Below are 24350 nucleotides of genomic sequence, written 5' to 3'. Positions count from 1 at the left end.
TAAGACGAGTTGAAGCGCAAAGGAAGTCTATCTAGAAATTGTTTAAAAGGTGCAATGGGTTGTGCAAGCATCTCAAGTTGTAGAGGGAAATGGTCCGACAAGGCATATTGCTGCAACACTTTCATTTCCAACATCTTAGGAAGAAAATCATCATTCTGCATGATGTACATGCGGTCCAACCACGACCATTTAGTTGCATACTGTGCAGAATGGAAAGTAAACCCTGTAGAAGAAGGGTGTAGCCAAGACCAGAGATCTTGCTTAAATACGGCAAGAGCAAACGCGTTCCACACACGACTTTTCGGAGCGTCCATCACTGAATGCTCTGATGTGGACTGTGAAGAATCAACACACATATTAAAATCCCCCATCAAAAAACCCCGTCTGCCAAGTGACAAGGAGGTTTGCAAAGTATTCCAAAGATCCGGGCGGAATAAAGGATCATTCGAAGCATAGAGACCAAGTAACCATAAGATCTCTCCTTCAAATAAAACTTCAATCACCACAAAACGGCCATGTACATCATTTAAATAAGAGCATGCTGATATTTCTCATGTACAATCATAAGCATATCAGAATAATGCATGGCATGTGTCCCTGCATAAAACAAGCGAAACCCATGGCAATCCACAACTTTTCCTGCTTCACCATGACTCTTGTGCTCACAACAGCGCACAAGACATCCCACTGATTCTCATGCAATACAATCCACATGGCATGTTGCTTATGGCAAGATCAAATGCCTCTCACATTCCACGTGGCTATCTTCATGTGTATTCAAAAAGGGAAATCAGGTACGAGGCACAGCTTGCCTTGATTTAATCTTTTCTACTAGAATGTCAAGGACTCCCTCATCCAAAAAATCAGCTAACACGGCAAAAGAGTTCTGACGGCCAGATTTAGAGGTAGACGGTATATCCACTGTCTTGGGGATGGAACGGGGATAACGACGATCCCATGGGCTAATCACCTTACCTCTAGTATCAAAAGCCAACTTAGCAGGTGGACCCTTTGGACCGTCGGTATATACTTTCCTAGTAGGCTGATTACGGGGAGCAAAAGAAACCATAGCATGAGCAGTGTGCTCTGAAGACAACATTTCTTTCTTGCGTATATAAGTGTGCATGGAATCTTGTGAAGCAGTAGGCACAATATCCGCCATGCCAGCATCAAACCTTTTATCTTTTTTTGCACGTACATCTACCCAGTCATTGCCACAGGAATCCAAACCCGAAACATGTTGTTTACCTTTATCCAAAACTTTAGGTGGCTGGGTTGCATCCTGCGATGGAGCATCAAGCACCATATCTTCCATGGGCAACACAACATGCTTAGCATCTGAAGTCGGTTGCTTCTGTGGGCATTCGGCCATAAAATGCTCCAATTTTCCGCACGAAAAGCAATGCCCTGCAAAGTTATCCCATTTCAAACGAAAGTGCAAAGGATGCATGCCAGAGCAATTAAGACGTAACCAAGCAAGCCTTTTCCGAGCACTGTCCCATAACATATACAAACAGTTACGATTCATGGCCCTGAGGCTCGGGGAGACCAGAACAGTGCCCACAACGGCCATGGCATCCTTTAACAGTGGCCAATAGACAACCGGACAATTTTCCACTTCAACCCACACCGGGCATTCACGTTGAAGCAGGCGCTGAAAATCTGCCATTGGGCGCCATGGCACAACATGGACCAAACGGCGATCAAAGAACAATGGCAGTTTAAATAGGAGATCAGCACAATGCTTCTCAGATTTCAACAACACCTCATAAAAGCCTCGGGGCCCAATAAAAATCTCTTCAACACTCCCCTTGTAGCAAACTGTGCAGCCATTGGCGAATACACGAAAGCATCTAGGATCTTACTAGTGAAGAAGAGTATAACATCTTCAATTCTAGAGTCAGAAAACACTTCATGATTATGTTGAACATAATCGCCAAGCAGAGTGTTGGCAAACTCCAGCAAATGCTCCCAGTCAACATCTTGAGAATCCACAGAATCAGAGGCAACCTCAGCATAAGAACGTTCCTGACGATCCATTGTCTCTTCCGAAGTATGCTTGATGCATTTGCCCGCAGGCTGGAAGTTAGGACCAGGGGGCATCTCCTCTGTGCAAGGACCCATATCCTCTGGTTCCTCTGTATCAGAATCGGGACCAAGGGCTGCCACCGTTTGGTCTATAAGAGCCATATCCAAACCAGCCATGTTGTATCACCACTTGTGCAGGTCAGATGCTGAGCCAGGAGCTCACGGGAGGTAGAAACGGCGCAGGCCTCTCTCTCTCTCTCTCTCTCTCTCTCTCTCTCTCTCTCTCTCTCTCTCTCTCTCTCTCTCTCTCTCTCTCTCTGTGTACAGAGGCGGATCTGCTTTCTTTGTTTGTGCGTAGGTGTCTACAGCCTCTGTTCGTCAGTAAGCTGCTGCCAACTCTCTCTCTCTCTCTCTCTCTCTCTCTCTCTCTCTCTCTCTCTCTCTCTCTCTCTCTCTCTCTCTCTCTCTTTTTTTCGTAAAAGGTAATTGTATTAATTACGAAAAAAATACAAGATTACTTGATTACAAGATACATGACGACAATACAAGTCATCATGCGAAGAGGTGCTAAGTACTACAAGTTACAATTTCATTGCAAGGATGCGGAGGAAATTGCCATATGCCAAGGACAGAAGTCCTCCGTAGAGAGCAAATCAGAACGATGGAGAAGAGCTAACTGCCAATACAAGAGGCCCTTAAGCCTTACAATATGTCGCTGAACATTATGGGCGGAGTCAAACAGAAAAGCATTCCGAATGGTCCAGTTATGCCAACAGCCCCAGTAGCGAAGAAAATGATACATGAGCTTCATATGTGGCTGTGCGGGAGAAGGGTATTTAGGCTGGCCCAAAACCCAATCAAAGGGGCGCAGTGTGATACCAACCACCCCTCGCCAAATGGCCGACAAAAATAACCAGACCTTCTTAGCAACGGGGCAGGATATAAATCGGTGGCGGGCGGATTCCATAGTAGTGGTGCAAAATAAACAGGTGCCATTGGAGATTCGTCGCTTGGAAAGAGCCGAAGCAAGCGGAAGACCCCCAATTATCACTCTCCAAAGAAAGACTTTGTATTTAAAGGGTGTCTTGTTAACCCAGCCCTCCATCACAGTGACCCTCCACCACGAGCGGGATTTACGCAATCCCCATAAAGCATTTGCTTTAGTAACTAGCCATTGATTGTCTTTAATCAGGAGATGATACACTTGATTAGCTGAAGCTTTGCTGAAAGGCAGCCAGCCTTGTAGGTCCCAATCCTGCCAGGGATGATCCAAAGCAAGAGCAGGAAAGGGTTGTCTGTTCTGGAGCACCGTCACGAGCTGATCCCATAAAGGCCTATAACCACGGGGGATCCGGAAAATCCTCCTAGCAGTACGAAACGAGATAAGCACATTGCGACTGGCAAGGGTGGCATCCGCAACTGAAGACAGGCCCAACCGTGCCATCCGGTTGAATTGTGGTCTAAGCTCATGTTTACCTTCCCACGAAAGTAGACGCGAGACTGCCAGTAATTCCAATTGAAAAGAGTTAGTAGCCAGGCGATCCTCCGTTGGGTGCCACTGAGCCTTTCGAAGGACATGTTTCCAAGAACACACCAAATGAGTAAGCAACGATGAAGAAGAACTGGAAAACCGCGAATCCGCATTAAGAACGTGCCACCAAGAACTCCGGAGTCGGGTATTGCCATGCCGAAGCCCATGACCCTCAAGGAAAGAACGGGCGATAGCGACCCACGGATGATGATCATCCGAGCACATGGCGCGGAAAAGGGACCAACGGAGTGCCTGCATGTGGGTTTGGGCATCTAATATAGCTCCGCCACCCATGCTTTTGGGGGTGCACGCATGCGACCACGAGATCCAGGAAATACCTGCATTCAATGAGTCCTTCTTCCAGAGCATGAAGCGAATAGACTGAGTGAGAGCATTCAGAGTCGTAGGAGTCCAGGGCAACAATGGCAAGAAATATGTGATCATTGGCAACATAATTATCTGGGCTACTTTGAGGCGAACACGAAAAGGCCAGGCCTGAGACTTCCAGTACATAAACTTGGCCATCATCTTCTGAGAAATCCACTGCAGGAACTGCTTCGGGGGAACATCAACCCCCAATGGGTATCCAAGATGCTTGACAATGGAACCTCGAGGAACAACCAGACCTTGCCAGTCTAAGGACTGCAAATCCGACTCCGTGCAGCTTAGAATGGCTGATTTGAGCGGATTGATACGAAGGCCTGACGCCTGGCCAAAGAGACCCCAAACATCCAATGCTTTTCGAAGGTTATCCTTATCCGCACGCAAAACCATAAAAGTATCATCCGCCAGGGATTGGCTAATGAAATGTTGCCCTGTAGGAAGCGACAGTCCGGCCAGCTGGGAAGAGGCGGCCATATGTGATAACATGGAAAGAACTGGATGTGTCGCAAGGGCAAAGAATAAAGGGCTCAAAGGGCACCCCTGTCTGACAGAACGGGCAAGGACAAAAGGCTTAGTAACACCTCCATTCAGCATGACTCGTGAAGGTGCCGCAGCACTAATGGTGTAGATCAGACGAGACATCCGAGCACCAAAGCCCATAGCGGACATAAGGTCAGCAACAAAAGACCAGTCCAGATAGTCAAAAGCCTTTTCCAGGTCCAGTTGAACCAACACCACCTCCTGATTAGAATGCCGGGCATAATCAATGGCCAATTGGGCATTCAAGACATTGTGTAGAATATTTCGGCCCTTAATGAAACCGTACTGGAGAGGGTGCACAAGGGCAGGGAGATGCTTATGGAGCCGATTCGCCATTACTTTGGAAAAGATTTTGTACATGGAACCCATCAAAGAAATGGGGCGCCAGTGTGTCAACTTAGATGGCGAAGGAACTTTTGGAAGCAGTTTAATAAGACCTTGTTTCCATGAGGGAGGCATGATCCCCGTTTCCCACACCTGCTGAAATAGAGCCTGCAATGGTTTCGCCAGTTGGGTAGCGAAAGCTTCAAAGAACTCATTGGGGAGACCATCCCAACCCGGACTTTTATCTTTGGGCAAGTGTAACAAGACATCCATAACCTCTGCTTCACCAATATCTGACTCCAGAGTAGCTTGCATATCCTGCGGTAACTGATTGCGGACCAGGTCATAAAAGACCGAACGGGCCTGAGTAGTTTGGGCTGACGGAGGAGAAGCAGAACCGAGAAGGTCACGGAAATAATTCCTGCACATATGCACAATAGTCTAGGGATCCAGGATAAGGTGGCCTTGTGCATCCTCGAGTCTGGTCAAATTCTCTCGAGCAGGAGAGGCATGGAGAGCTCGAAAGAACTTATGGGTCTGACATGCACTATCTTGCAAGGTCTCTGTTAGATGTTGCAATTTGGCCTGCTGATACGATTTTAACTGGAATTCTTTAATAAGATCGGCCACCCGCAGGGCCAGTGCAAGCAGAAATGCATCATCCGGAGTGTCCATCAGTAGGGAGCGAACCAAAAGCAGCAAGTCCTCCGCTGCCTGTCGACGGCGCCGACAAAGAGAGGTATGATAGATCCCATATTGCCGAGCAACCCGCTGCACATTAGAGAGCAATCGGTCAAATGACGCAGTGCCCTGAGAGGAAAAGTCCAAGGAGAATCGGTCAAGCATTTGCTGCATATAGCCCTGAAAAATAGTATGCTTTAAGTAGGAGGAGTTGAAACGCAAAGGGAGTCTCTCCAGAAATTGCTTGAAGGGGGCAATGGGTTGTGCAAGCAACTCGAACTGCAGAGGGAAATGGTCTGACAAGACATATTGCTGCAACACTTTTATTTCGAGCATCTCAGGCAGAAAATCATCATTCTGCATGATATATATGCGGTCCAACCGCGACCATGTTGTGGCATATTGAGCCGAATGGAAAGTAAAGCCTGGAGAAGACGGGTGTAGCCAGGACCAAAGATCTTGCTTAAGAACAGCAAGAGCCAAGTCGTGCCACATACGACTTTCCGGCGCATCCATGACCAAGTGCTCCGATGTAGACTGGGAAGAATCAACACACATATTGAAATCCCCCATGAAGAAGCCGCGTCTGCCAAGTGACAAGGAAGTCTGTAAAGTCTGCCAAAGCTCCCGGCGAGATAACGAATCATTCGGAGCATAGAGGCCAAGTAACCATAGGATTTCCCCTTCGAATAAGATTTCAACCACCAAAAAGCGGCCATGAACATCATTTTTAATAAGAACCGGCTGATATTTGGCATGTACAATCATGAGCACACCCGAATAACGCATGGCCTGTGTTCCTGCATAGAACAAACGAAAGCCATGGCAATCCACAACTTTACCGGCGTCACTGTGACTCTTGTGCTCAAGAGCACACAGGACATCCCACTGATTCTCATACAATGCCGGCCACATGGCATGTTGCTTGTGACGAGAACAAATTCCTCGCACATTCCACGTGGCAATTTTCATGTGTAAACAAAACCCAATCAGGTACGACGCACAGCTTGCCTCGATTTGACTTTGTCGGCGAGAATGTCCAGGACTCCCTCATCCAAGAAATCTGCCAACACCGCAAATGAGTTCTGAGGACCAGATTTGGAAGTTGACGGCATATCGGCTTGCTTGAGGTTAGAACGTGGGTAACGACGGTCCCACGGAGTAATGACGTTGCCTCTGGTGTCAAAGGCCAGCTGTGCAGATGGACCCTTGAGACGATCCGAATACATTTTCCTGGCGGGCTGATGGCGGGGGGCTGAAGAAACCATAGCAGGAGCAGAGCGCTCTGACGAAATCATTTCCTTCCTGCGCATATATGTTCGCATGGAATCGTGTGAGGTAGAAGGCCCAGTATTCTCCATGCCTGCACCAATCCTGTTGCCTTTTTTGGCGCGTACTTCAACCCAATCAGTAGCACGGGAATCCATACCCGAAATCTGTTGTTTACCTTTAGCCAGAACTTGGGGCGGATGGGTAGGATCCAACGACGGAGCATCACACACCATATCTTCCATGGGCGGAGCAACATGAGCTGTATCTGAAACGTGTTGTTGCTCGGGGCATTCAGCCATAAAGTGCCCCAACTGTCCACAGGAAAAACAATGGCCAGCAAAATTGCCCCATTTCAAACGAAAATGTAACGGATGCATGCCGGCGCAATTGAGGCGTAACCATGCAGGCCGTTTCCGTGCAGTATCCCATAACATGCACAAGCGGTTGCGATTCACAGCCCTGAGACTGGGAGGGACCAAAACCGTGCCCACAGTGGCCATAGCATCCTTTAATAGCGGCCAATAAACAGCCGGACAATTTTCCACTTCTACCCACACAGGGCATTCACGTTGCAGGAGGCGCTGGAAATCTGCCATCGGGCGCCATGGAACCACATGAACCAACCGACGATCAAAAAACAAAGGCAGTTTAGACAGAATAGTAGCACGGTGCGTCTCCGTTTTCAAAAGGACCTCAAAAAAACCCTGGGATCCAACAAAAATCTCTTCAACACATTCCCCTTGTAGCAGACTCTGCAGCCATTGGCGAATACGGGAAAGCAGCGGGATGCGACCGGTGAAGAAGAGTATCACCGTGCGATCATAAAATACCGAAAAGGAGCGCAGGACAGTTTTTGGCTCAACGGTAGCTTCCAGAACATCGTCTGGAGCAGAGGCAGAGAAGGCTTCCTGGTTGTGTTGAACATATTCACCAAGCAGAGTGTTGGCAAATTCCAACAGATGCTCCCAGTCCACCTCCTGAGAGTCCACCGGATCCGAAGCAACCTGCGCATAGGAACGATCCGGAGTAACGCCTATCTCTTCCGGGGTGTGCTTGGTACGTTTGCCCACAGGCTGGATGTCAGGACCCGGGGGCAATTCTTCAGTGCACGAAACCATATCCTCGGGTTCCTCCGCATCAGAGTCCGGGCCAAGTGCTGCCACCGTTTGGTCTAGGAAATCCAGATCCAAACCAGCCATCGTGTGTGACGAACTGATCTCACAGAAGGACTGACCGACACACTCGCTCTCTCTCTCTCTTTCTGTGTACAGAGCAGAGGGCACGCGATCCCGGACGCTGCCTCTCTGACGAAGGTCAGGTTTAGGGTTTCACAGGAGCTGGGCGCCTCTGCACGAAAGGAGGGGCACACGCAGGCGGCGCCTCGGACCGCGGCAGAGGTTAAGTTGACAGGGCGGCGCGGGTAGGGCGGCAGAAACAGGGCGTCAGGGCAAGAGGGCGTCAGGGCGGCAGAAACAGGTGAATCTGGCAAGGCTGGACAGTCGACGGAGGAGGGCAGGGACAAGGCAACGTTCAACAGGGCCCGCAATGCAAGCGGACGGCGTGAAGCAGGGTAGACAAGCGTGAACGGGTGCGAAGTAGGGCGGACAGGCGCGAACCAGGCCGGACAAGCGCAAATGGGTGCGGACCAAGGCGGATTGGCGCGAACCAGGGCGGACGGGTCCGAACAGGCGCGAACAGGGGCGGATAGGTCAGGCGATGGAAGCGACGGGCCAGACAACCGACGACAGGTCGTGCAACGGGCCAGCCATTCTCTCTCTCTCCGTCATTTCATCTCCCCACGCTCTTCTCTCTCTCTCTCTCTCTCTCTCTCTCTCTCTCTCTCTCTCTCTCTCTCTCTCTCTCTCTCTCTCTCTCTCTCTCTCTCTCCGTAAAAGGTAATTGTATTAATTAGGAAAAAAAGGTACATTACAAAGTGCAGGCGCTAGGACATCATATGTGAACCAAATACAATGGGTTTAGTAATCTGGAAAAGATGAGAGTGCAAGAGGCACCCCGGGACTAGACAGACAAGAGATCAAGATTTTGATGCCTCGGCCTATGCCTTTGCTGTTAAAGTCTCAAGCACAATGTCTTCAAAGAAATCCCCCCCGCACCACAAAGGGGTTGGGCCTCCGTTCTTCGGCCCGTGAAGATGAAGGCACATCTACAGTGTGGGAAGTGGAACCTGGGTACTGGTGATCCTATGGAATGACAACTCTACCAGTAGCATCAAAAGTCAGCTAGGCTACAGGGTCACAAGCGTGCTATGTTGTTGTCTCTCTTTAGGGGGACGTAGCTCCTCTCTCTATGGGCCACGATCACACAGCAACCAGTACAACCGTTGATATTGCAGTTGCTATTTGAAGCCTGGCATGTGTTTGACAATAGTAGGAGCTCCTATAAAGGGTGCATCAAATGATTTGTCTCCGTGACATCAGTAAGTGCGAAGGGGATCCTACGAAGCAGAAGGTCGGTAGATGTTGAAGGCACAGAAGTATCCTTCGCTTTTCCCTTATTACATTGGCCTTCCATCCATCCTTGGGTTTCTGGATCTGTAGAAGGAGCTGGTTTCTTGCCTTTCGATTGACTAAGTTGAATCATTTGCTGCTCTGCATAAGGTGGGGGACATGTTCAGGTCCTTATCCATGGGCTGATCTGCAAAGGTAGTCTTTTTGTGTAGGCATTCGGCCATGAAACGACCCAATTGGCCACAGGAGTAGTGGCCGGCAAAGGTACCCCACTTGAGCCGAAACCAAAGAGGTCGCATACCAGTGCAATGTAAGCACAACCAATTGGGTCTCTTTCTCGCAGGGTTCCAAAGCATACACAGTCTATTTCATTTTGCTGCCTTCAGCCTTGGGGCAGTAGCATGTGACCCACTGAAGTCATTACATCATTAAGAAGGGCCCAGTTCCACCCATACTGGACAGGCGTGCTTGAGCAAACATAACAACATGTACCAACTGCTTATCAAAGAAAAGAGGAGGTTGATGGAGAAGGAAATCCTGTGCCGAAGCAGAGAGGAGCACAACCTCATAGAAACCATGTGGGCCAGCAAATATCTCCTCAACTGCAGGTGAGCACTCAGATCTGACCGATGAACAAGAGGATGACAGCTCAAGGCATTCTAGATGACCCAATTGTGCCAACAGCCCTAGAACCTAAGAAAATGAAACAGAATCTTCATATGTGGCTAGACTGAAGTGGGATACCTTACCTTACTAAAGACCCAATTAGAAGGACACAGCAAAGGTCCCACCACCGCTCTCCAAATGTTAGACAAGAACGACCAGATCTTCTTGGCTAATGGGCACAAAGTAAATCTATGGCAGGAAGATTCCACAATGGTAGTACAAAAGAAACAATGGCCATTTGAAACAATGGTAGTATAAGCATTCTCCAAAGAAAAACTTTGCATGTGAATGGAGTCTTATTGAGCCACCCTTCCATAGCAGTCTTATTGAGCCACTATTCCATAGCAATCAATTTCCACCATGCCTTGTTTTTATGTGGCCCCCAGACAGCATTCATCTTGGTTACCAACCAATGGTGGTCTCTAACTGTGAGGTGAGATATCTGGTTAACTGAAGCATCCTCGAGGCTCAGTCAACCACAAGACTCCAATCCTGCCAAGGATGATTTGAATCAAGGGGAGGAAAGGGCTATCGGCCCTGCAACTGTATCGAGATCTTGCCCCACAAATCACAGTATCCATGAGGGATCCAGAAAACCTGTCTGGTGATGTGAAAAGACATCAGCACATTGCAAGCTGATAGAGTCTGCAATAGAGATCAAGCCCAAACATGCTACCAAATTAAACTTGGGGTGGTCATCTTGTTTCCTCCAGTCCCCGAATGGGCCCTCCATGCTTATGCCGTTACCCATGCCTTCTGTTCCTGGCAGCTATGACCTTTTGGTGTGGGCATCATATATTCACACATTTTGCTTGTGCCAAATGGGCACCCACACACAACAACTGGAATGTAGCTTTATGCATTCTATGCTGATAATTCTATGCTGATATCACATCTAAAGATATGTGTCCATGTGATGTTATCCAAACCACAACTTGTAGTTCCGGTTATCAGATATTTCAGGCCTGTTTTGAACAAGCACCACACAGCTACCTAGCCTTGCGGAGCTACTTTGCTTTCTCAAGCTACCAAGCTCTACATGCTGCATTCATGTATTCACACACTGTACCCAGTCACTTTGACTCTGTTTCTACAATAGCCTTCAACCAAGCTACACTAAGCCAATCACAAAACATGAACTGTCACATTCAGTCACAGTTTGCAATTTCTTTTTTTGCTCATAAGAATCAATTAAAACGATGCATCTTATTTCAAATATAGGCTTCTGTTGGAAGTGAATATAATTGTTGAATCAGGAAGGACCAATTTGATAGGCTATGCATACCATCCGCATGGTGTTGAAACTTCCTTAACATATTCTTATCCTTGCAGAGTGAATTTGGCCCTGTGCATAGCAATGAATGGAAGGATTCCCATGCTGACTTTGCACACGTATCACTGCCAAAGGGATTAACAAATCAGTATTACTGCTTATAACTTGCTAATACTCTGCAGAAAGGCAGGCTACTAAATTCAATAAATTCTGTAGCCAAATTTTCACTTAGTACAGCCTAGAAGCTTTTCGTTCTGCTTTAACAGAACATGTTGAGTTTGTACCTGCAAAAGTATTCATCTTCACAGCCACCAATACACTTGACAACCACTGGTAATGTGAAGTGATCTGACCAAGGGAGCTGCAAGCTCTTACTCAAAAGTGATTCAATAAGAGATAATGGGAGACTAGTTTCCCCTGTGTTCCCTTCAATACAATCCACATTATCCCCATCAAAAGAATCTGAGCTTGATCGTGCATCCAGACTCACTGATGCACCTTCACCACTGTCAGAGCTCGTATGTTTCTCTTCCTGCCTTGCTGAAAGAAGGTGCCTACCAATTTGCATCTCTATTGAGCCAATGAAGCAGAAGCAAAAACTGCAAACCAAAGCATAACCCTGCTCAGGCAAACATGAAGAACTTGTGATTGCCAGGATCTTGTGTACAAGCCAAAACAGTATGAAACCAATATCACGCTTTAAACTGTTCACACAGAATCAACACTCAGTGCACACTAATTAAATACCCAGTTATCTTTTAAATTTTATACCTGTTTTTTTTACTTTAGAAACATTGTCAAGGTCATTATTAGAATGCAAATATGCTTAGATAAGGCTGCTGACAAAGGTTTTATGCAAACATATCAGAAAGCTGTTGCCTCCATGACTTTACTGTCTCCCATTACTCCCAAATATCAATAAGATCATATCATCATGTGTTGATGTGAAAATAACCCATTCCTGCAGACTAAAGATCCAGTTCAGAATATCGAAACTTAAATCAGTGGCAAATAAATTAAGACTACCAGAACTTTTAAATTGCAAATGGCTTACCAATGCTGATATTCTCCATGTACATATCTGTAGCATTCTAAAGCATTACTTCTTTACATAACTCTCAGAACTGATTGCCTGCTCTTGGGACATGATGTGAACTGTCCCCCCTCCCGTTAACACTGCTGACACTGTGCCTGTCACCTGGTCTTCCACCTGCCACTCCTCCCTCCTTGCCGCCCACTGCCTCCCCTTTTGAAGCCTGCACCACCTCCCTCTGGTCCTAGTGCTACCTGCTCTGCCCTGGGCTACCTGCCCTGGTACTGCCCCCTCCACACAAAGCCAGCTACAGCACCCCCCCACCTCCAACTTTTTCTCATGTGCCTCCCACCGCTTATGCCATGCTGTCTCTGCCCTGCGCCGTACTTCCCTGCTGCTTCAGGCAATCAGAGTGTACACACTTTGGGAATATGGCCACAGAGCAGGAGATTGCACAGGTTGAGGATGACAGCTCACCAGAGTCCAGCATTGCTGGGGTAGGGGGTAGACACGGCCTGGGCACCCTTAGCAGCACCAGCAGCCTCAGCCAAGGGTGGGTGGTCATACTGGGGCACCCCACCAGCAAGACCCCTTGCAGCAGCAGCCACCCCCACCACAGAAGCGCATCGCAGCCCTCCATCTGCCCCTCGACCTACACATCCCACCCGCATCCCCACCCCTTGATTTGTCACACCACCCTACACCCCCACATCCGCCCTCCACTTTGACATGCCACCCTCCCTCCCATTCCATTCCCTAAAACTGCACACCCCCCCTTCCCCCCAGGGACCCCATGGAGCCCCCTCCAAAGGATTCCATTCTCCACTCAACTACAACACACACACACACACACACCCTACCCCCACCCCCTACCAGCACACCCACTCCCCCCAACACAACCTAGACCTCCACCAGTAGGACACAATAAGCCTCACCCACGTGCCCTCGACCCTAACACTAGTCGAGTGGGGGCCTTCACATGGTGCATCTAGTACCTCTGCCCCTTCAGCAGGCAGCACCTTTTCTCGACAGCCACCTCCTACAACAAGAGGTCTTCTACTGCAGCCCCTTGACATACATGAGAGTTGCTGGTCATGGGGAGTTCCTATGCCTTTAGAGGTGGGGATCTTTGTAATCCACAACTCATGGGGTGATACGGCATACATGTTGGCCCCTCCCAACAGGGCTAAGTTACTCCTTTCTCCTTGAGACTTCTCATTGTAAAAATTGGACATAGAGCCAGGTGGAGGTCTTAAGGGACCAAGTGTTGGAGCATGTCTTTCAATGGCTTGAAGCATCAACATTGGACATAGAGCCAGGTGGAGGTCTTAAGGGACCAAGTGTTGGAGCATGTCTTTCAATGGCTTGAAGAGTCAACATTGGAGTTACTCCTGGAGCAGTGGCTGACGTGTGTGATGGACACTAACTAGTGGACAAGAGTAGAGATCCCACACCTTAGTATCCTCCTCCATGCCTCACCATGCTGGATACTATCAAGGGATGTGATTGAGTGGCCATTCACCTAGGCTTCCCAATACCATCAAACCTCTAATGCGCGCCTCTCAGCTTGGCTCATGCAGGCTACATGAGCATAAACTCACACCCTCCCAAACCAGCATAGTGGGTAAGGTTCTTCTAGGTGGTTCTCATATCTACTCGGACTACTCTATGAGTCTATTGGCACCCATGGCAAAAGTCGTGAAGTATGCACTTCTATTGGCCCAAATCTTCTTTCCTATGCATGGGACCATGAAACAATTGTTGCAAATAGAGTCCTATGGCTTTAGCTAGACATTGGGGATGCATGCATTGAGATCCTTAAAGTGTATGCACCCATGAAAGCTTGCGCATGCACGGGCTCTTGGATGGGATTTTGAGTGGATTGCTAGTTGGGACTCCTCGATTGTTATATCAACAATATGGAGACCATTAGGGCCAAGGTTTAGACTTCCAAGGTCGGCAAATGAGTAGCAAGAGGCTTGGGAGGATTTTATCTTTGTAGTAAAAGCCCATGGTGCCTCGAGGGACCTAGCTTTACCTAGGCAAGATGGATCTCTAAACTTCTACTGGGGGTATGGGAGGCTAGATGACATCCCTCAAAAGTGGCTAGACAAGTTCTATGTGGGGGTAGGCTTGCATATGGGAAGGGCAGGTGGTTCAGCTAGCAAGGACCACCTTTTGAGATCATGCTCCAATTCTCCTCACACTGGATACCCCCACTTTAGCCCTTGATCCCCACTCCTATCATATTCTACTCAACCTCGAGCATGAGGAGGTGAGGAGGCAAATTGCAGCTATGGACTAGGGAGTGGCCACAGGATGGAGGGATTGCAAAGGAGGAAGTAGCAGCCCTAGGACAGTCGAGTAAGATTTGTCTCAAGAGGCAACCCTTTATGCCCAAAAATAGTGTTGGGAGGTGGAGAAGGCCTTCCGATGGGACTTAGCAGCCATACAAAAGCTACTATAGGAGTCTCCTCATGATCCCATCCTCCACACCTAGGAGCTGTGGGCTTAAACAGCTCTTGTGAGCCTAGAAGATAGGAGGACAAAGTTCTCTTTTTGCACATTAGCTTCCTTCTAGGTGTGGAAAGTGCAAGGTGATCAAAGTAGCCACTAACTTCTATAGACAGCTTTTTCACCAAAAGCTTGTCTCTGCTCCAGTGTTTCAATGCATGAAGTAGGTGTGAGACTACATCCCCTCCCTCGTGACAACGGAGATGGGGCATTCCTTCTTTCTCCATTCCTTGAGGAGGAGCCTTTCCACACATTCCAATCACAAGATGGGCAAAAATGCAACGGAGAGGATGGGCTAACCAGAACCTTCTTCTTCGCCTACTAGGATGAGGTGAAGAACTCCCTACAACAAATATTTCACGAGATCATAAGTTCCATATAGATATCATGCAGCATGTCAACAAGTTAGTTAGTCTCCTACCCAAAGGGGAGTGAAGATATGCTAGGGTTTGCACTAAGAAAACTCAGAAAGTACAACGAGACTGAAGCAAAAGACTCAAGCTGTGACGTGCAAAACTCGAACCCTAAATGCAAAGCACAAAACTCAAAAACACAAACACAAACAGAGAAGAAAGAAGACTTCAAAGTGAATGAATCAATGTTGTAAATGAAGGAGAGAATGTACAAAATGCTCAAAGGGCAAAGCTGTCCAATAGTCAGTGATTCTCATGGGAGCAAGCTGAGGGAGGTATCAATGTGTGTCGTCCATAGGATATGGATCCTGAGTGCAATAACCACAAGTCTCGACAAAGGGTGGTGAAGAAAAGTGCTGAAAATACAAAAAAGACTTGATGTAGATGATGGAAACCAATCGCCGATAGGAGTGGGAGGTTGGGCGACGACTGTAGACCGTGTAGCTATAGTCTCTAGGGACTTGACAACTAGTGGAAGAGGACTAATGGCTAAAACCTAGGAGAAAGAATAGGCTGAATGATGGGCAGCTTGTTTATTTATAGACATGGAAGGATCCTTCCAAAGGGGTTTTGCATGTGGGACATAGAAATTCTCTAGAACCACTCCCCATTTAATGAAACTTTTGGTAATTTGTTGTCTTGGAGCTGTTTTAAAGAGCTGATCAAGACGCAATGAATTTGTAGCTCGACACCGCCTCTCGCACCCAAAACTAGAATCAAGAAGGGACTCTTCAAGCTTAAGCCCAATTTTCACCACAAGGCATCCCACCCCAAAGTAGCCAAGGCTTCAGACAAAGGGTGCAGGCCGGCTGCCCAATGGCCTACCAAGACTACAAAGACAATGGTTATCTTACCAAGGAAGTTCAAGTAGTCACTCCAAAGAGGACAAGGCATTAAACAAAGGTTCTCAAGGATGTCAATGATGAGGGAAAGGGTGATGAAGAATAGGGAGGTATTGGTAAGGTAGTGAAGAACTGCTAGTGGAGACAGCTCAGGATCCGTGTGCTCTACACAATGACATGCATAGTAGTATGCTACATGATGAGAATGCGCATGTAGCATGTGCCACTTGGACAATGTCTCTCGTGGAAAAATTGTTCACTTGCTCAAGCGCCTTTTACAAAGATAATGAGATCATGGAATGCCGAGAAGAAGGTACAACAAGGGAGGCTGATGTCGAAGATAATGAGATCATGCAATGTAGAGAAGAAGGTACAACAAGGGAGGCTGATATCAAAGATAAGTGCTGAAACCGGTAGAATACCAAGAAAGAGTAGAAGCCTCCTCTCAACCCTAGATGTCAAGACTGAACAAGGAAGAGGAACCTAATGTTGGTCAACATATGGTCACAAGAACAATGAAGATAAGCAACAGAGGACTTACTGGCTTTGGTTCGTTCTCTGCTGGTGGACACTCCAGATGATGTATTTCTGCTGCCACTGGCGTCGACAAAGAGAGGCATGCTGGATCCCATACTGCCGAACAACCCGTTGCACATTAGAGAGCAATCATTCAAACAAAGCATTGCCCTCAGAGGAGAAGTCCAATAAGAATCTATCAATCAATTGCTGCATATAGCCCCGAAAGATTGAATGCTTCAAATAAGACGAGTTGAAACGCAAAAGGGAGTCTATCCAGAAATTGCTTAAAAGGTGCAATGGGTTGTGCAAGCATCTCAAGCTGTAGAGGGAAATGGTCCGACAAGGCATATTGCTGCAACACTTTCATTTCCAACATCTTAGAAAGAAAATCATCATTCTGCATAATGTACATGCGGTCCAACCACAACCATGTAGTTGCATACTGCGCAGAATGGAAAGTAAACCCTGTAGAAGAAGGGTGTAGCCAAGACCAGAGATCTTGCTTAAGTATGGCAAGAGCAAACGTGTTCCACACACGACTTTCCGGAGTGTCCATCACCGAATGCTCTTATGTGGATTGTGAAGAATCAACACACATATTAAAATTCCCCATCAAAAAACCCCGTCTGCCAAGTGACAAGGAGGTCTGCAAAGTATTCCAAAGATCTCGGCGGGATAAAGGATCATTCGGAGCATAGAAGCCAAGTAACCATAAGATCTCTCCTTCAAATAAAGCTTCAATCACCACGAAACGGCCATGTACATCATTTTTAATAAGAACAGGCTGATATTTCTCATGTACAATCATAAGCACATCAGAATAATGCATGGCATGTGTCCCTGCATAAAACAAGCGAAACCCATGGCAATCCACAACTTTTCCTGCTTCACCGTGACTCTTGTGCTCAACAGCACACAAGACATCCCACTGATTCTCATGCAATACAGTCCACATGGCATGTTGCTTATGGCGAGAACAAATGCCTCGCACATTCCACGTGGCTATCTTCATGTGTATTCAAAAAAGAAATCAAGAACGAGGCAAAGCTAGCCTCGATTTAACCTTTTCTGCTAGAATGTCAATGACTCCCTCATCCAAAAAATCAGCTAATACGGCAAAAGAGTTCTGATGATCAGATTTAGAGGTAGACGGTGTATCCAGTGTCTTGGGGATGGAACGGGGATGACTCTCTCTCTCTCTCTCTCTCTCTCTCTCTCTCTCTCTCTCTCTCTCTCTCTCTCTCTCTCTCTCTCTCTCTCTCTCTCTCTCTCTCTCTCTCTCTCTCTCTCTCTCTCTCCTCCCTTCTAGCAATATACTCTCTCCCTCTCTAATTTCAAATTCAAATTTCAAGCTCAACTTTTAAGCTCTCTATTCTCAAACTCTCTCTGCTCAAGCTCTCTAACCCCACTCCCTCAAGCTCTCCTTCGCCATATCTCCACCCTACCTCCACTTTCAAGCTCTCCATCGGCCATCCTCTCTATTCTCAAGCTCTTAATATGTAAAGTCCTAGCATAAAGTCTCTAAATGTTTAAAGTGTATTACTTTGAGTCCCAACATTCAGTTTAGGTATTAAATTTATATACACACTTTTTTTCATTGGACGTAGGTTCAAGATTTATTAGTCCGATTAGTACCGTACTAGTATCGGACGGTACTAATTAGACGCCATCGGACGTGACAACCTTATTTATGATGTTCGCACAACAAGCTCCAAAAAATAGTCGTATCAAATGAATTCAAGAAGTGGCTTAAAGGAGAGTCCACATCAAGCCAAGTTGAAGCATCGGACGTAAGTCTAAGATTTATTACTCCAATTAGTACCGTACTAGTATCGGATTGTACTAATTAGACGCCATCAAACATGACAACCCTAGCCAATGTCACCAGTGGTGCTCGTAGAAGTATCTGTGGAGGAACTGTCCTCATTGTCCTCTTAATGGGATGAAGATCCCCGGACTTCCTAAAGTGTGGAGAGAAGTTTGGGAGGGGCACCCGAGGGATTTTGTGTTGGGCCAATGGGACGGGACAGGAGGAATATCGAATCACCACGAGTAGGCCAAAGAGAAGGGCCAATGCCAAGCATGCTCACAAAACGAACATACTCAATAGTGGCGCATGTCTCTAGAGAAGCGGTGAAGACTATGTGACTTGTGGGAGAATTGAGAAGTTCCATTGAAAGTGTAGATTGAGGAGGTGGTAGTGACCTTGAAGAGAGGACTCGCCGTACCATAGACAACATGGAAGCTACCTTCAAGTCAAGCACCTCAAATGGCTCTACAAATGGTGCAACTAGGCTCGTTTACAACTCCATGGCAACGTAGAACAACTTGTTACTGCCCCCCCCCCCTCCCTTTTTATTTTCTCTGTTGTTTCTATTTCTTCTGAATCTTCTTCTTTTTCTTTTTCTTTTTCTTTTTTTCTTCTTCTTCTACTTTGTTTTTTTTTTAAATTAGGGCAAGGTGCAAATGTTGGATGTTGGGGTGGGTCGAAGGGAGGACAAAGCAAATAGGTCAGTGGGTCAACAGGGTGGGGCAGGTCCATGTGACGAGGGTGGGGCGGGTTGGAAGAGCAAGACAAGTAGGTGAGGTCGGGGGCAAGTGGGTGGTAAGGGTCAGGGGGTGGATCGAAAGGCAAGGACAAGGGGCAAGGTGGGGGATATGGTGTGGGTCAGTCGAGGGTGGGTAGAAAGCAAGGCAGTCAGGGGATAGGTCGGGGAAAGGCAAGGGGTAGAGCACATAGGAGTGGTCCCTTCTCCCTTTCTCTTTTGCTCTTCCTTCTTAAATAATAATAAATAAAGGTACATGCAATGTATATGCGAGGTGAAGTCATGGGCATACTTGCAAAAGCAAATACATAGAGGTATGGCGAGACAATTGTTTTGTGTGTGCATCCGCGCACGAGAGAGAGAGAGAGAGAGAGAGAGAGAGAAAGAGAGTACATAGGGTACGGAGATACTATTTTTTCTTGCACGTGTGTGTGTGTGTGTGTGTGTGTGAGAGAGAGAGAGAGAGAGATGAGAGCAAGAATTTCATGGCTCAAGGAGATACGTCTTTACTCGAGACCCATTTACCAAGGGTAGGGACATGCCATGGAGTGTTCGCAATGCCATTGCTCCATCGAAAAGTATATCGATGATTTTGTATGGACCTTCCCATCCTAGAACTAACTTAGGCTTCTTGGGAAGGTAGTTAGCATTGTAGATGAGGACTAGGTCTCCAATGTGAAGGCTCAGCTTTTGAAGGTGGCAATCATGCCAAGCCTTCCACTATTGTTAGACGGCATTCAAGGCTTAGTCAACATGAATGCAAGTTTCTTCCAAAACATGCAAGCGCAAGGAGGGCTTGGAGTCGTATCGTATGCCCATAAGCAACCAAAAGCAAAGCCTCATCCCAATGTTAGGGATGTGAGTGACATGTGCCGAGGAGGAGATGACACAATGTTTTGTTGGTGCTTTTTGCTTGGCCATTGGCACGTGGATAATAGGCACAAGGTTGCCGATGGAAAATCTTGTAACGACTAAGAAGATCATTGATAAGAGTATTAAAGTGTGTGCCATTGTCCACCATGATACTAAGGGGACAACCATAACAAGAGAACACCTGGAAGTAGAGGAAGGTTGCAACTATAGAGGCGATAGCGTCTTTAGAGGGAGAGGTTTTGGTCCACTTGATAGCAAAGTTGCTCACGACCAAATGCACTTGTTACCCTTCTTGGTGGTTAGTGAGATTGACCCGATGAAATCCAAGCCCCACTAAGCGAATGGCCACCACACAATGGAGACATAAAGTGGTAAGTAGATACTCCTTGTAGGCTTGGATCCACATCTTTACCAAGCGTTGCAATTTTCAACATATTGCTTGCAATCTTGGAACAAACTAGGTCACCAAAGACTAGATTGTAAGATTTTAAAAGTGGTATCATAAGCTAAGTAGTGGTTACCTCCAGCATCTAACACAAGATCTTCAGCTTCATGGGGGTGCACACATCTTCGAAGAACCATGTCTGGGCCTCGGTGATAAAGTTTTCCTCCACACAATTGATATAGGAGGCTCTTGAGTTGAAAACGACACTTGTCCGTTGCGGACGCTTGGTGCGGAAATGAACCATGTGTCAACAAGTTTGTGATATCCCTACACCAAGCCAATACTACATCTACTTGGAAGTGCAAGCAAGTAATTTTGAAGCGCGTGCCGTCTCGACAATCTGGGTCAAGACCTTCAGACAATGGTGTCTCTCTACTCATGACATGACTAAGATGGTCACCCATATTATGGTGTTTTCTCAAACTGATCCATAACTCAAAATTGAATTCTTGCAAAAGTAGCAACCATCTCCAAACATGACTAGAAAGTTGAGATTATTAAGTAAATATTTTAAAGCTTGATGATCTGAAATCACGATAGAGTGGGTTCCTAAAAGATAATGTCAAAATTTCAGACAAGCGTGAACAATAGCCAATGCTTCTTGCTCAGTTGTGGAGTAATTGTGTTCAACCTTGTTAAGCAAATGACTAGCATAGTAGACAAGGCAATCGATGTTGGCCGAGGAATCAGTTTGTGTGAGGGTAGCTCCTACTGCTAGAAGGCTTGCATCTATGAGACCATGGAAGGTCTTGGTCCAATCACAGGTGATTAAGATGGGTGCTTAAGGTGTCGTCTAAGATACTTGACGCCTTCATTAGTTTCAAAAGACAACTTGAAGGGATATGAAGGACTAAGGAGTCGGGAAAGAGAATGGGCAATATATACATATAGGTTCATGAATTGATGGTGATATCCAGTGTGATCTAGAAATGAGTGCACTGCCTTTGTTGATGTGGGGATATGCATCTTTAATATGGTGACTATTTTATTCGGATCATGGGCGAGATCAAGGGTGGGACCATCAGCTGAAATAATGTGGCCAAGCAAGGTTCCTTTGGTTACAAGGAAATGACACTTACCTCGATTGAGTCTTAGTCCCCTTTCTCTACATCACTCAAATACTTTTTCAAGTTGCTTTGGTTACAAGGAAATGACACTTACCTGGATTGAGTCTTAGTCCCCTTTCTCTACATCACTCAAATACTTTTTCAAGTTGCTGAAGATGTAACTCCAACGTTTCGAGCAGCATCATTCCCTTGTCAACTAAGAAAAGAAAAAAATCATCCAAAAATTTTCGAAGGAAATTGTTAAGGAATGGCTGGAAGATTACGATTTTAGCCCAAAAGCAAGCTTGTTATATTGGAATGTTCCCCATTGTGTGACAAAGGGTTCTTTGCCCGATCATCTATATGTATGTCTACTTGGTTGTAGCCACCAAAGCCATCCATGAAACCGTAGAGAGCATGACTAGCTACATCTTCTAATACTCTATCGATGTAAGGTTGTTGAGAAATAACAAATGATGTATGCTCCAAGAAGAGATGTTCTAAATCCCATATGCACAGTGAGGAGAGTGGAGAAGCTGAAAAGCTATAGAGACAAGTACTTGGTTCACTTTTCAATGTAATGCTATTTTGTACTTTGTACTTTGTTCCGTGTCTCTGTCATGGTCAGCTCAAGATTGTGTTTATGAGTCCAAGCTTACATCTTGGAACCTAATTCGCTTGAGCAATAGTTTGTCTTCTTGTCTATGTCACTATGAGTCTTGTTATCGACTTCCATCCTCCATAGTCAGTGCTATGCTCTTTGTCACATGGTATCAGAGCCAATCGAACATGGCTTAACATCCGTTTTTGCTCTTCTCCCTGCTTCCCCAACTTCTCACAGCTCAGCTCCAGCTCAGGACAAGTGTATGAGTTCATCTCCTAATTCATTCTCACACATCTCTACTTGGCCACCATAGCCAACTTGCACCCACTCATCTTGGAGCCCCTGAATCTCCCAATACAGGCAATATCTCACTGAGATCTCTTCTGCAAACTTCTTCTCCTGCTCCTGGAGCTTCTCTCTGGCACCTTAGTTGCTAACATTCGTGCACTATACCTCCAGCATTATGAAAACTCGTCAAATCTGTCCAGACTGGGCCGACCTCTGTTCGTACCACTACTACTGCGTGCACACGCCACGATTCTCCCTGCAAGCATAGGGCATTTTGAAGCTTACTATATGGGCCATCTCTCCATCAAATCTTTCGTCATTTGACTATGTGTACGTGCTGCTACAGGCGAAAAGCCAGTCGGGGGTTGAGAACCCTAATCACAATCCACCAAAGCCAAAAAGTGACTAAGCTTCATTTCTCACCTTATTTGCTTATCCTTGCTAGTTGGAAGACTCAAGGGACCCCTTGCAACTCTCATCTACTCAATGACACTAATTAATCAACAAGGAGGACAAGTCTTTGAGGATTTTTGAAGATTTGAAAGAATCAAGTCAACAACATCTAGCTCAACAAGAAGACTCAACATCAATAGTATCTCCTGATACTCAATCAGTATCTCTTGGCACTGTGTATTTAGCTCATGAACAAGCCATTCACTGATTTTACCTCAGCTACTCAAAAGTCTATTCTCAGCACGTGTAATGATTTAAAGCCTTATTGTTCAAATCCATTTGTAAGTCTCAATTTACTACCTGAGTGTTCTCATGGTAAGACCTCCTTCTAAGATAACTGAACTCGAGCAAACAACAAAGTTTAATGATGAAGGCGTCCACACCTGGAAAGAAAAAACCGTGTATCATCTCATGAGGAAAGACCTCTGGGATCTCTTTGAAGAAGATGATGCAGAAGATGCTAAAGAGAAAGATGCTGCACAAGACCAGTCTAAAACAAAAGCATGGAAGAATATGAACAACAAAGCTCTAGGTATTATTGCCTGGGGTCTATCAAATAATGTATTACACCACATCTCTGGCATCAAGGATGCAAAGAAGGCATGCAAAAAACTTGAGAAAATCTTTGGTGCACAAGCAAAGAACTCAAAGGTAAAATTACTTACGCAATTTTATAAGTTGGATGTAAAAGACAGTTCATCTATGGTTGTACACATCAATAAGTTCAAGAGCCTTAAAACTCAGCTAGCAACCCTTAAAAAGAACATTGATGAGGATAAGGCAATAGCAGTGCTACTTGCCAGTGTTAATCATGAACCGTATGAGAACCTTGTTTCAACACTAAGTAATGTTTCCAGTCTCTCACTCAAAGACATTGAGCACTCACTGCTTGATGGAGAAAGCAAATTTAAAAGCAAAGATGTAAAAGAGACCAGCTCAAGCAAAAATCTCTTATACACCAAAGGAGCTATTGGACCCAAAGGAAAAGGTCAAGGATTCAACACTGACAACAAAAGTCAGATGATATGTCATTATTGTGGTAAGACTCGCCATATAGCCAATGAATGTTTCCACAAGAAAAAAGCATAACAGATGCAAAATGACCACCACCAAAGTCAATTCATGAATGAAGAAGAAGAAGAAGATGCTTCCACTACCATCAACAACTCCAACAGATTGTTCTAAGAAATTTGTTTCCATAGTGGATTTGCTTTGTAAAAACCCTTGCCAAACATATAAAGTCTCAAGCTTTAACTTGACTAAGCAGCCTATGAGCTAGTCTCCCAAGCCATGTTATCATGTGAGGGAGCAAAAGCCAACAAGTGTAGGGACTCATCATTTGAGGGGAGGTGCTGAGAAATAACAAATGATGTATGCTCCAGGAAGAGATGTCCTGAATCCCATATACATGGTGAGGAGAGTGGAGAAGCTGAAAAGCTATTAAGACATGTACTTGGTTTACTTTTCAATGTAATGCTATTTTGTACTTTGTACTTCGTTCTGTGTCTCTGTCATAGTTAGCTCAAGATTGTGTTTATGAGTGCAAGCTTACATCTTGGAACCTAATTCACTTGAGCAATAGTTTGTCTTCTTGTCTATGTCACTAT

At 46.1% G+C, this 24350-nt stretch overlaps 1 protein-coding gene across 7 annotated transcripts in view; it reads right to left on the bottom strand.

The window, feature by feature from the left end:
- Nucleotides 1-24350, bottom strand: part of ATXR2 (histone-lysine N-methyltransferase ATXR2) — a 247580-nt gene that overhangs the window by 120926 nt on the left and 102304 nt on the right. For 4 of the 7 annotated variants that reach the window (XM_087661181.1, XM_087661180.1, XM_087661183.1 and 1 more), the window contains 2 exons: nucleotides 11452-11786; nucleotides 11180-11292 (listed from right to left, as the gene is read on the bottom strand). In XM_087661181.1, the coding sequence (XP_087517307.1) occupies nucleotides 11180-11292; nucleotides 11452-11786 (448 nt within the window). The remainder of the gene's footprint in view (nucleotides 1-11179; nucleotides 11293-11451; nucleotides 11787-24350) is intronic. The other 3 variants (XM_087661179.1, XM_087661178.1, XM_087661182.1) reach the window with 1 other exon arrangement.

Source organism: Lygodium microphyllum, chromosome 21, assembly GCF_053477565.2.
Source record: "Lygodium microphyllum isolate KBCC chromosome 21, Lygodium_microphyllum_v1.1.10, whole genome shotgun sequence".
NCBI classification, from domain to species: Eukaryota; Viridiplantae; Streptophyta; class Polypodiopsida; order Schizaeales; family Lygodiaceae; genus Lygodium; species Lygodium microphyllum.
The sequence above is the reverse complement of the archived record's forward strand: the minus strand, read 5'-3'. Positions and strand labels throughout refer to the sequence as shown.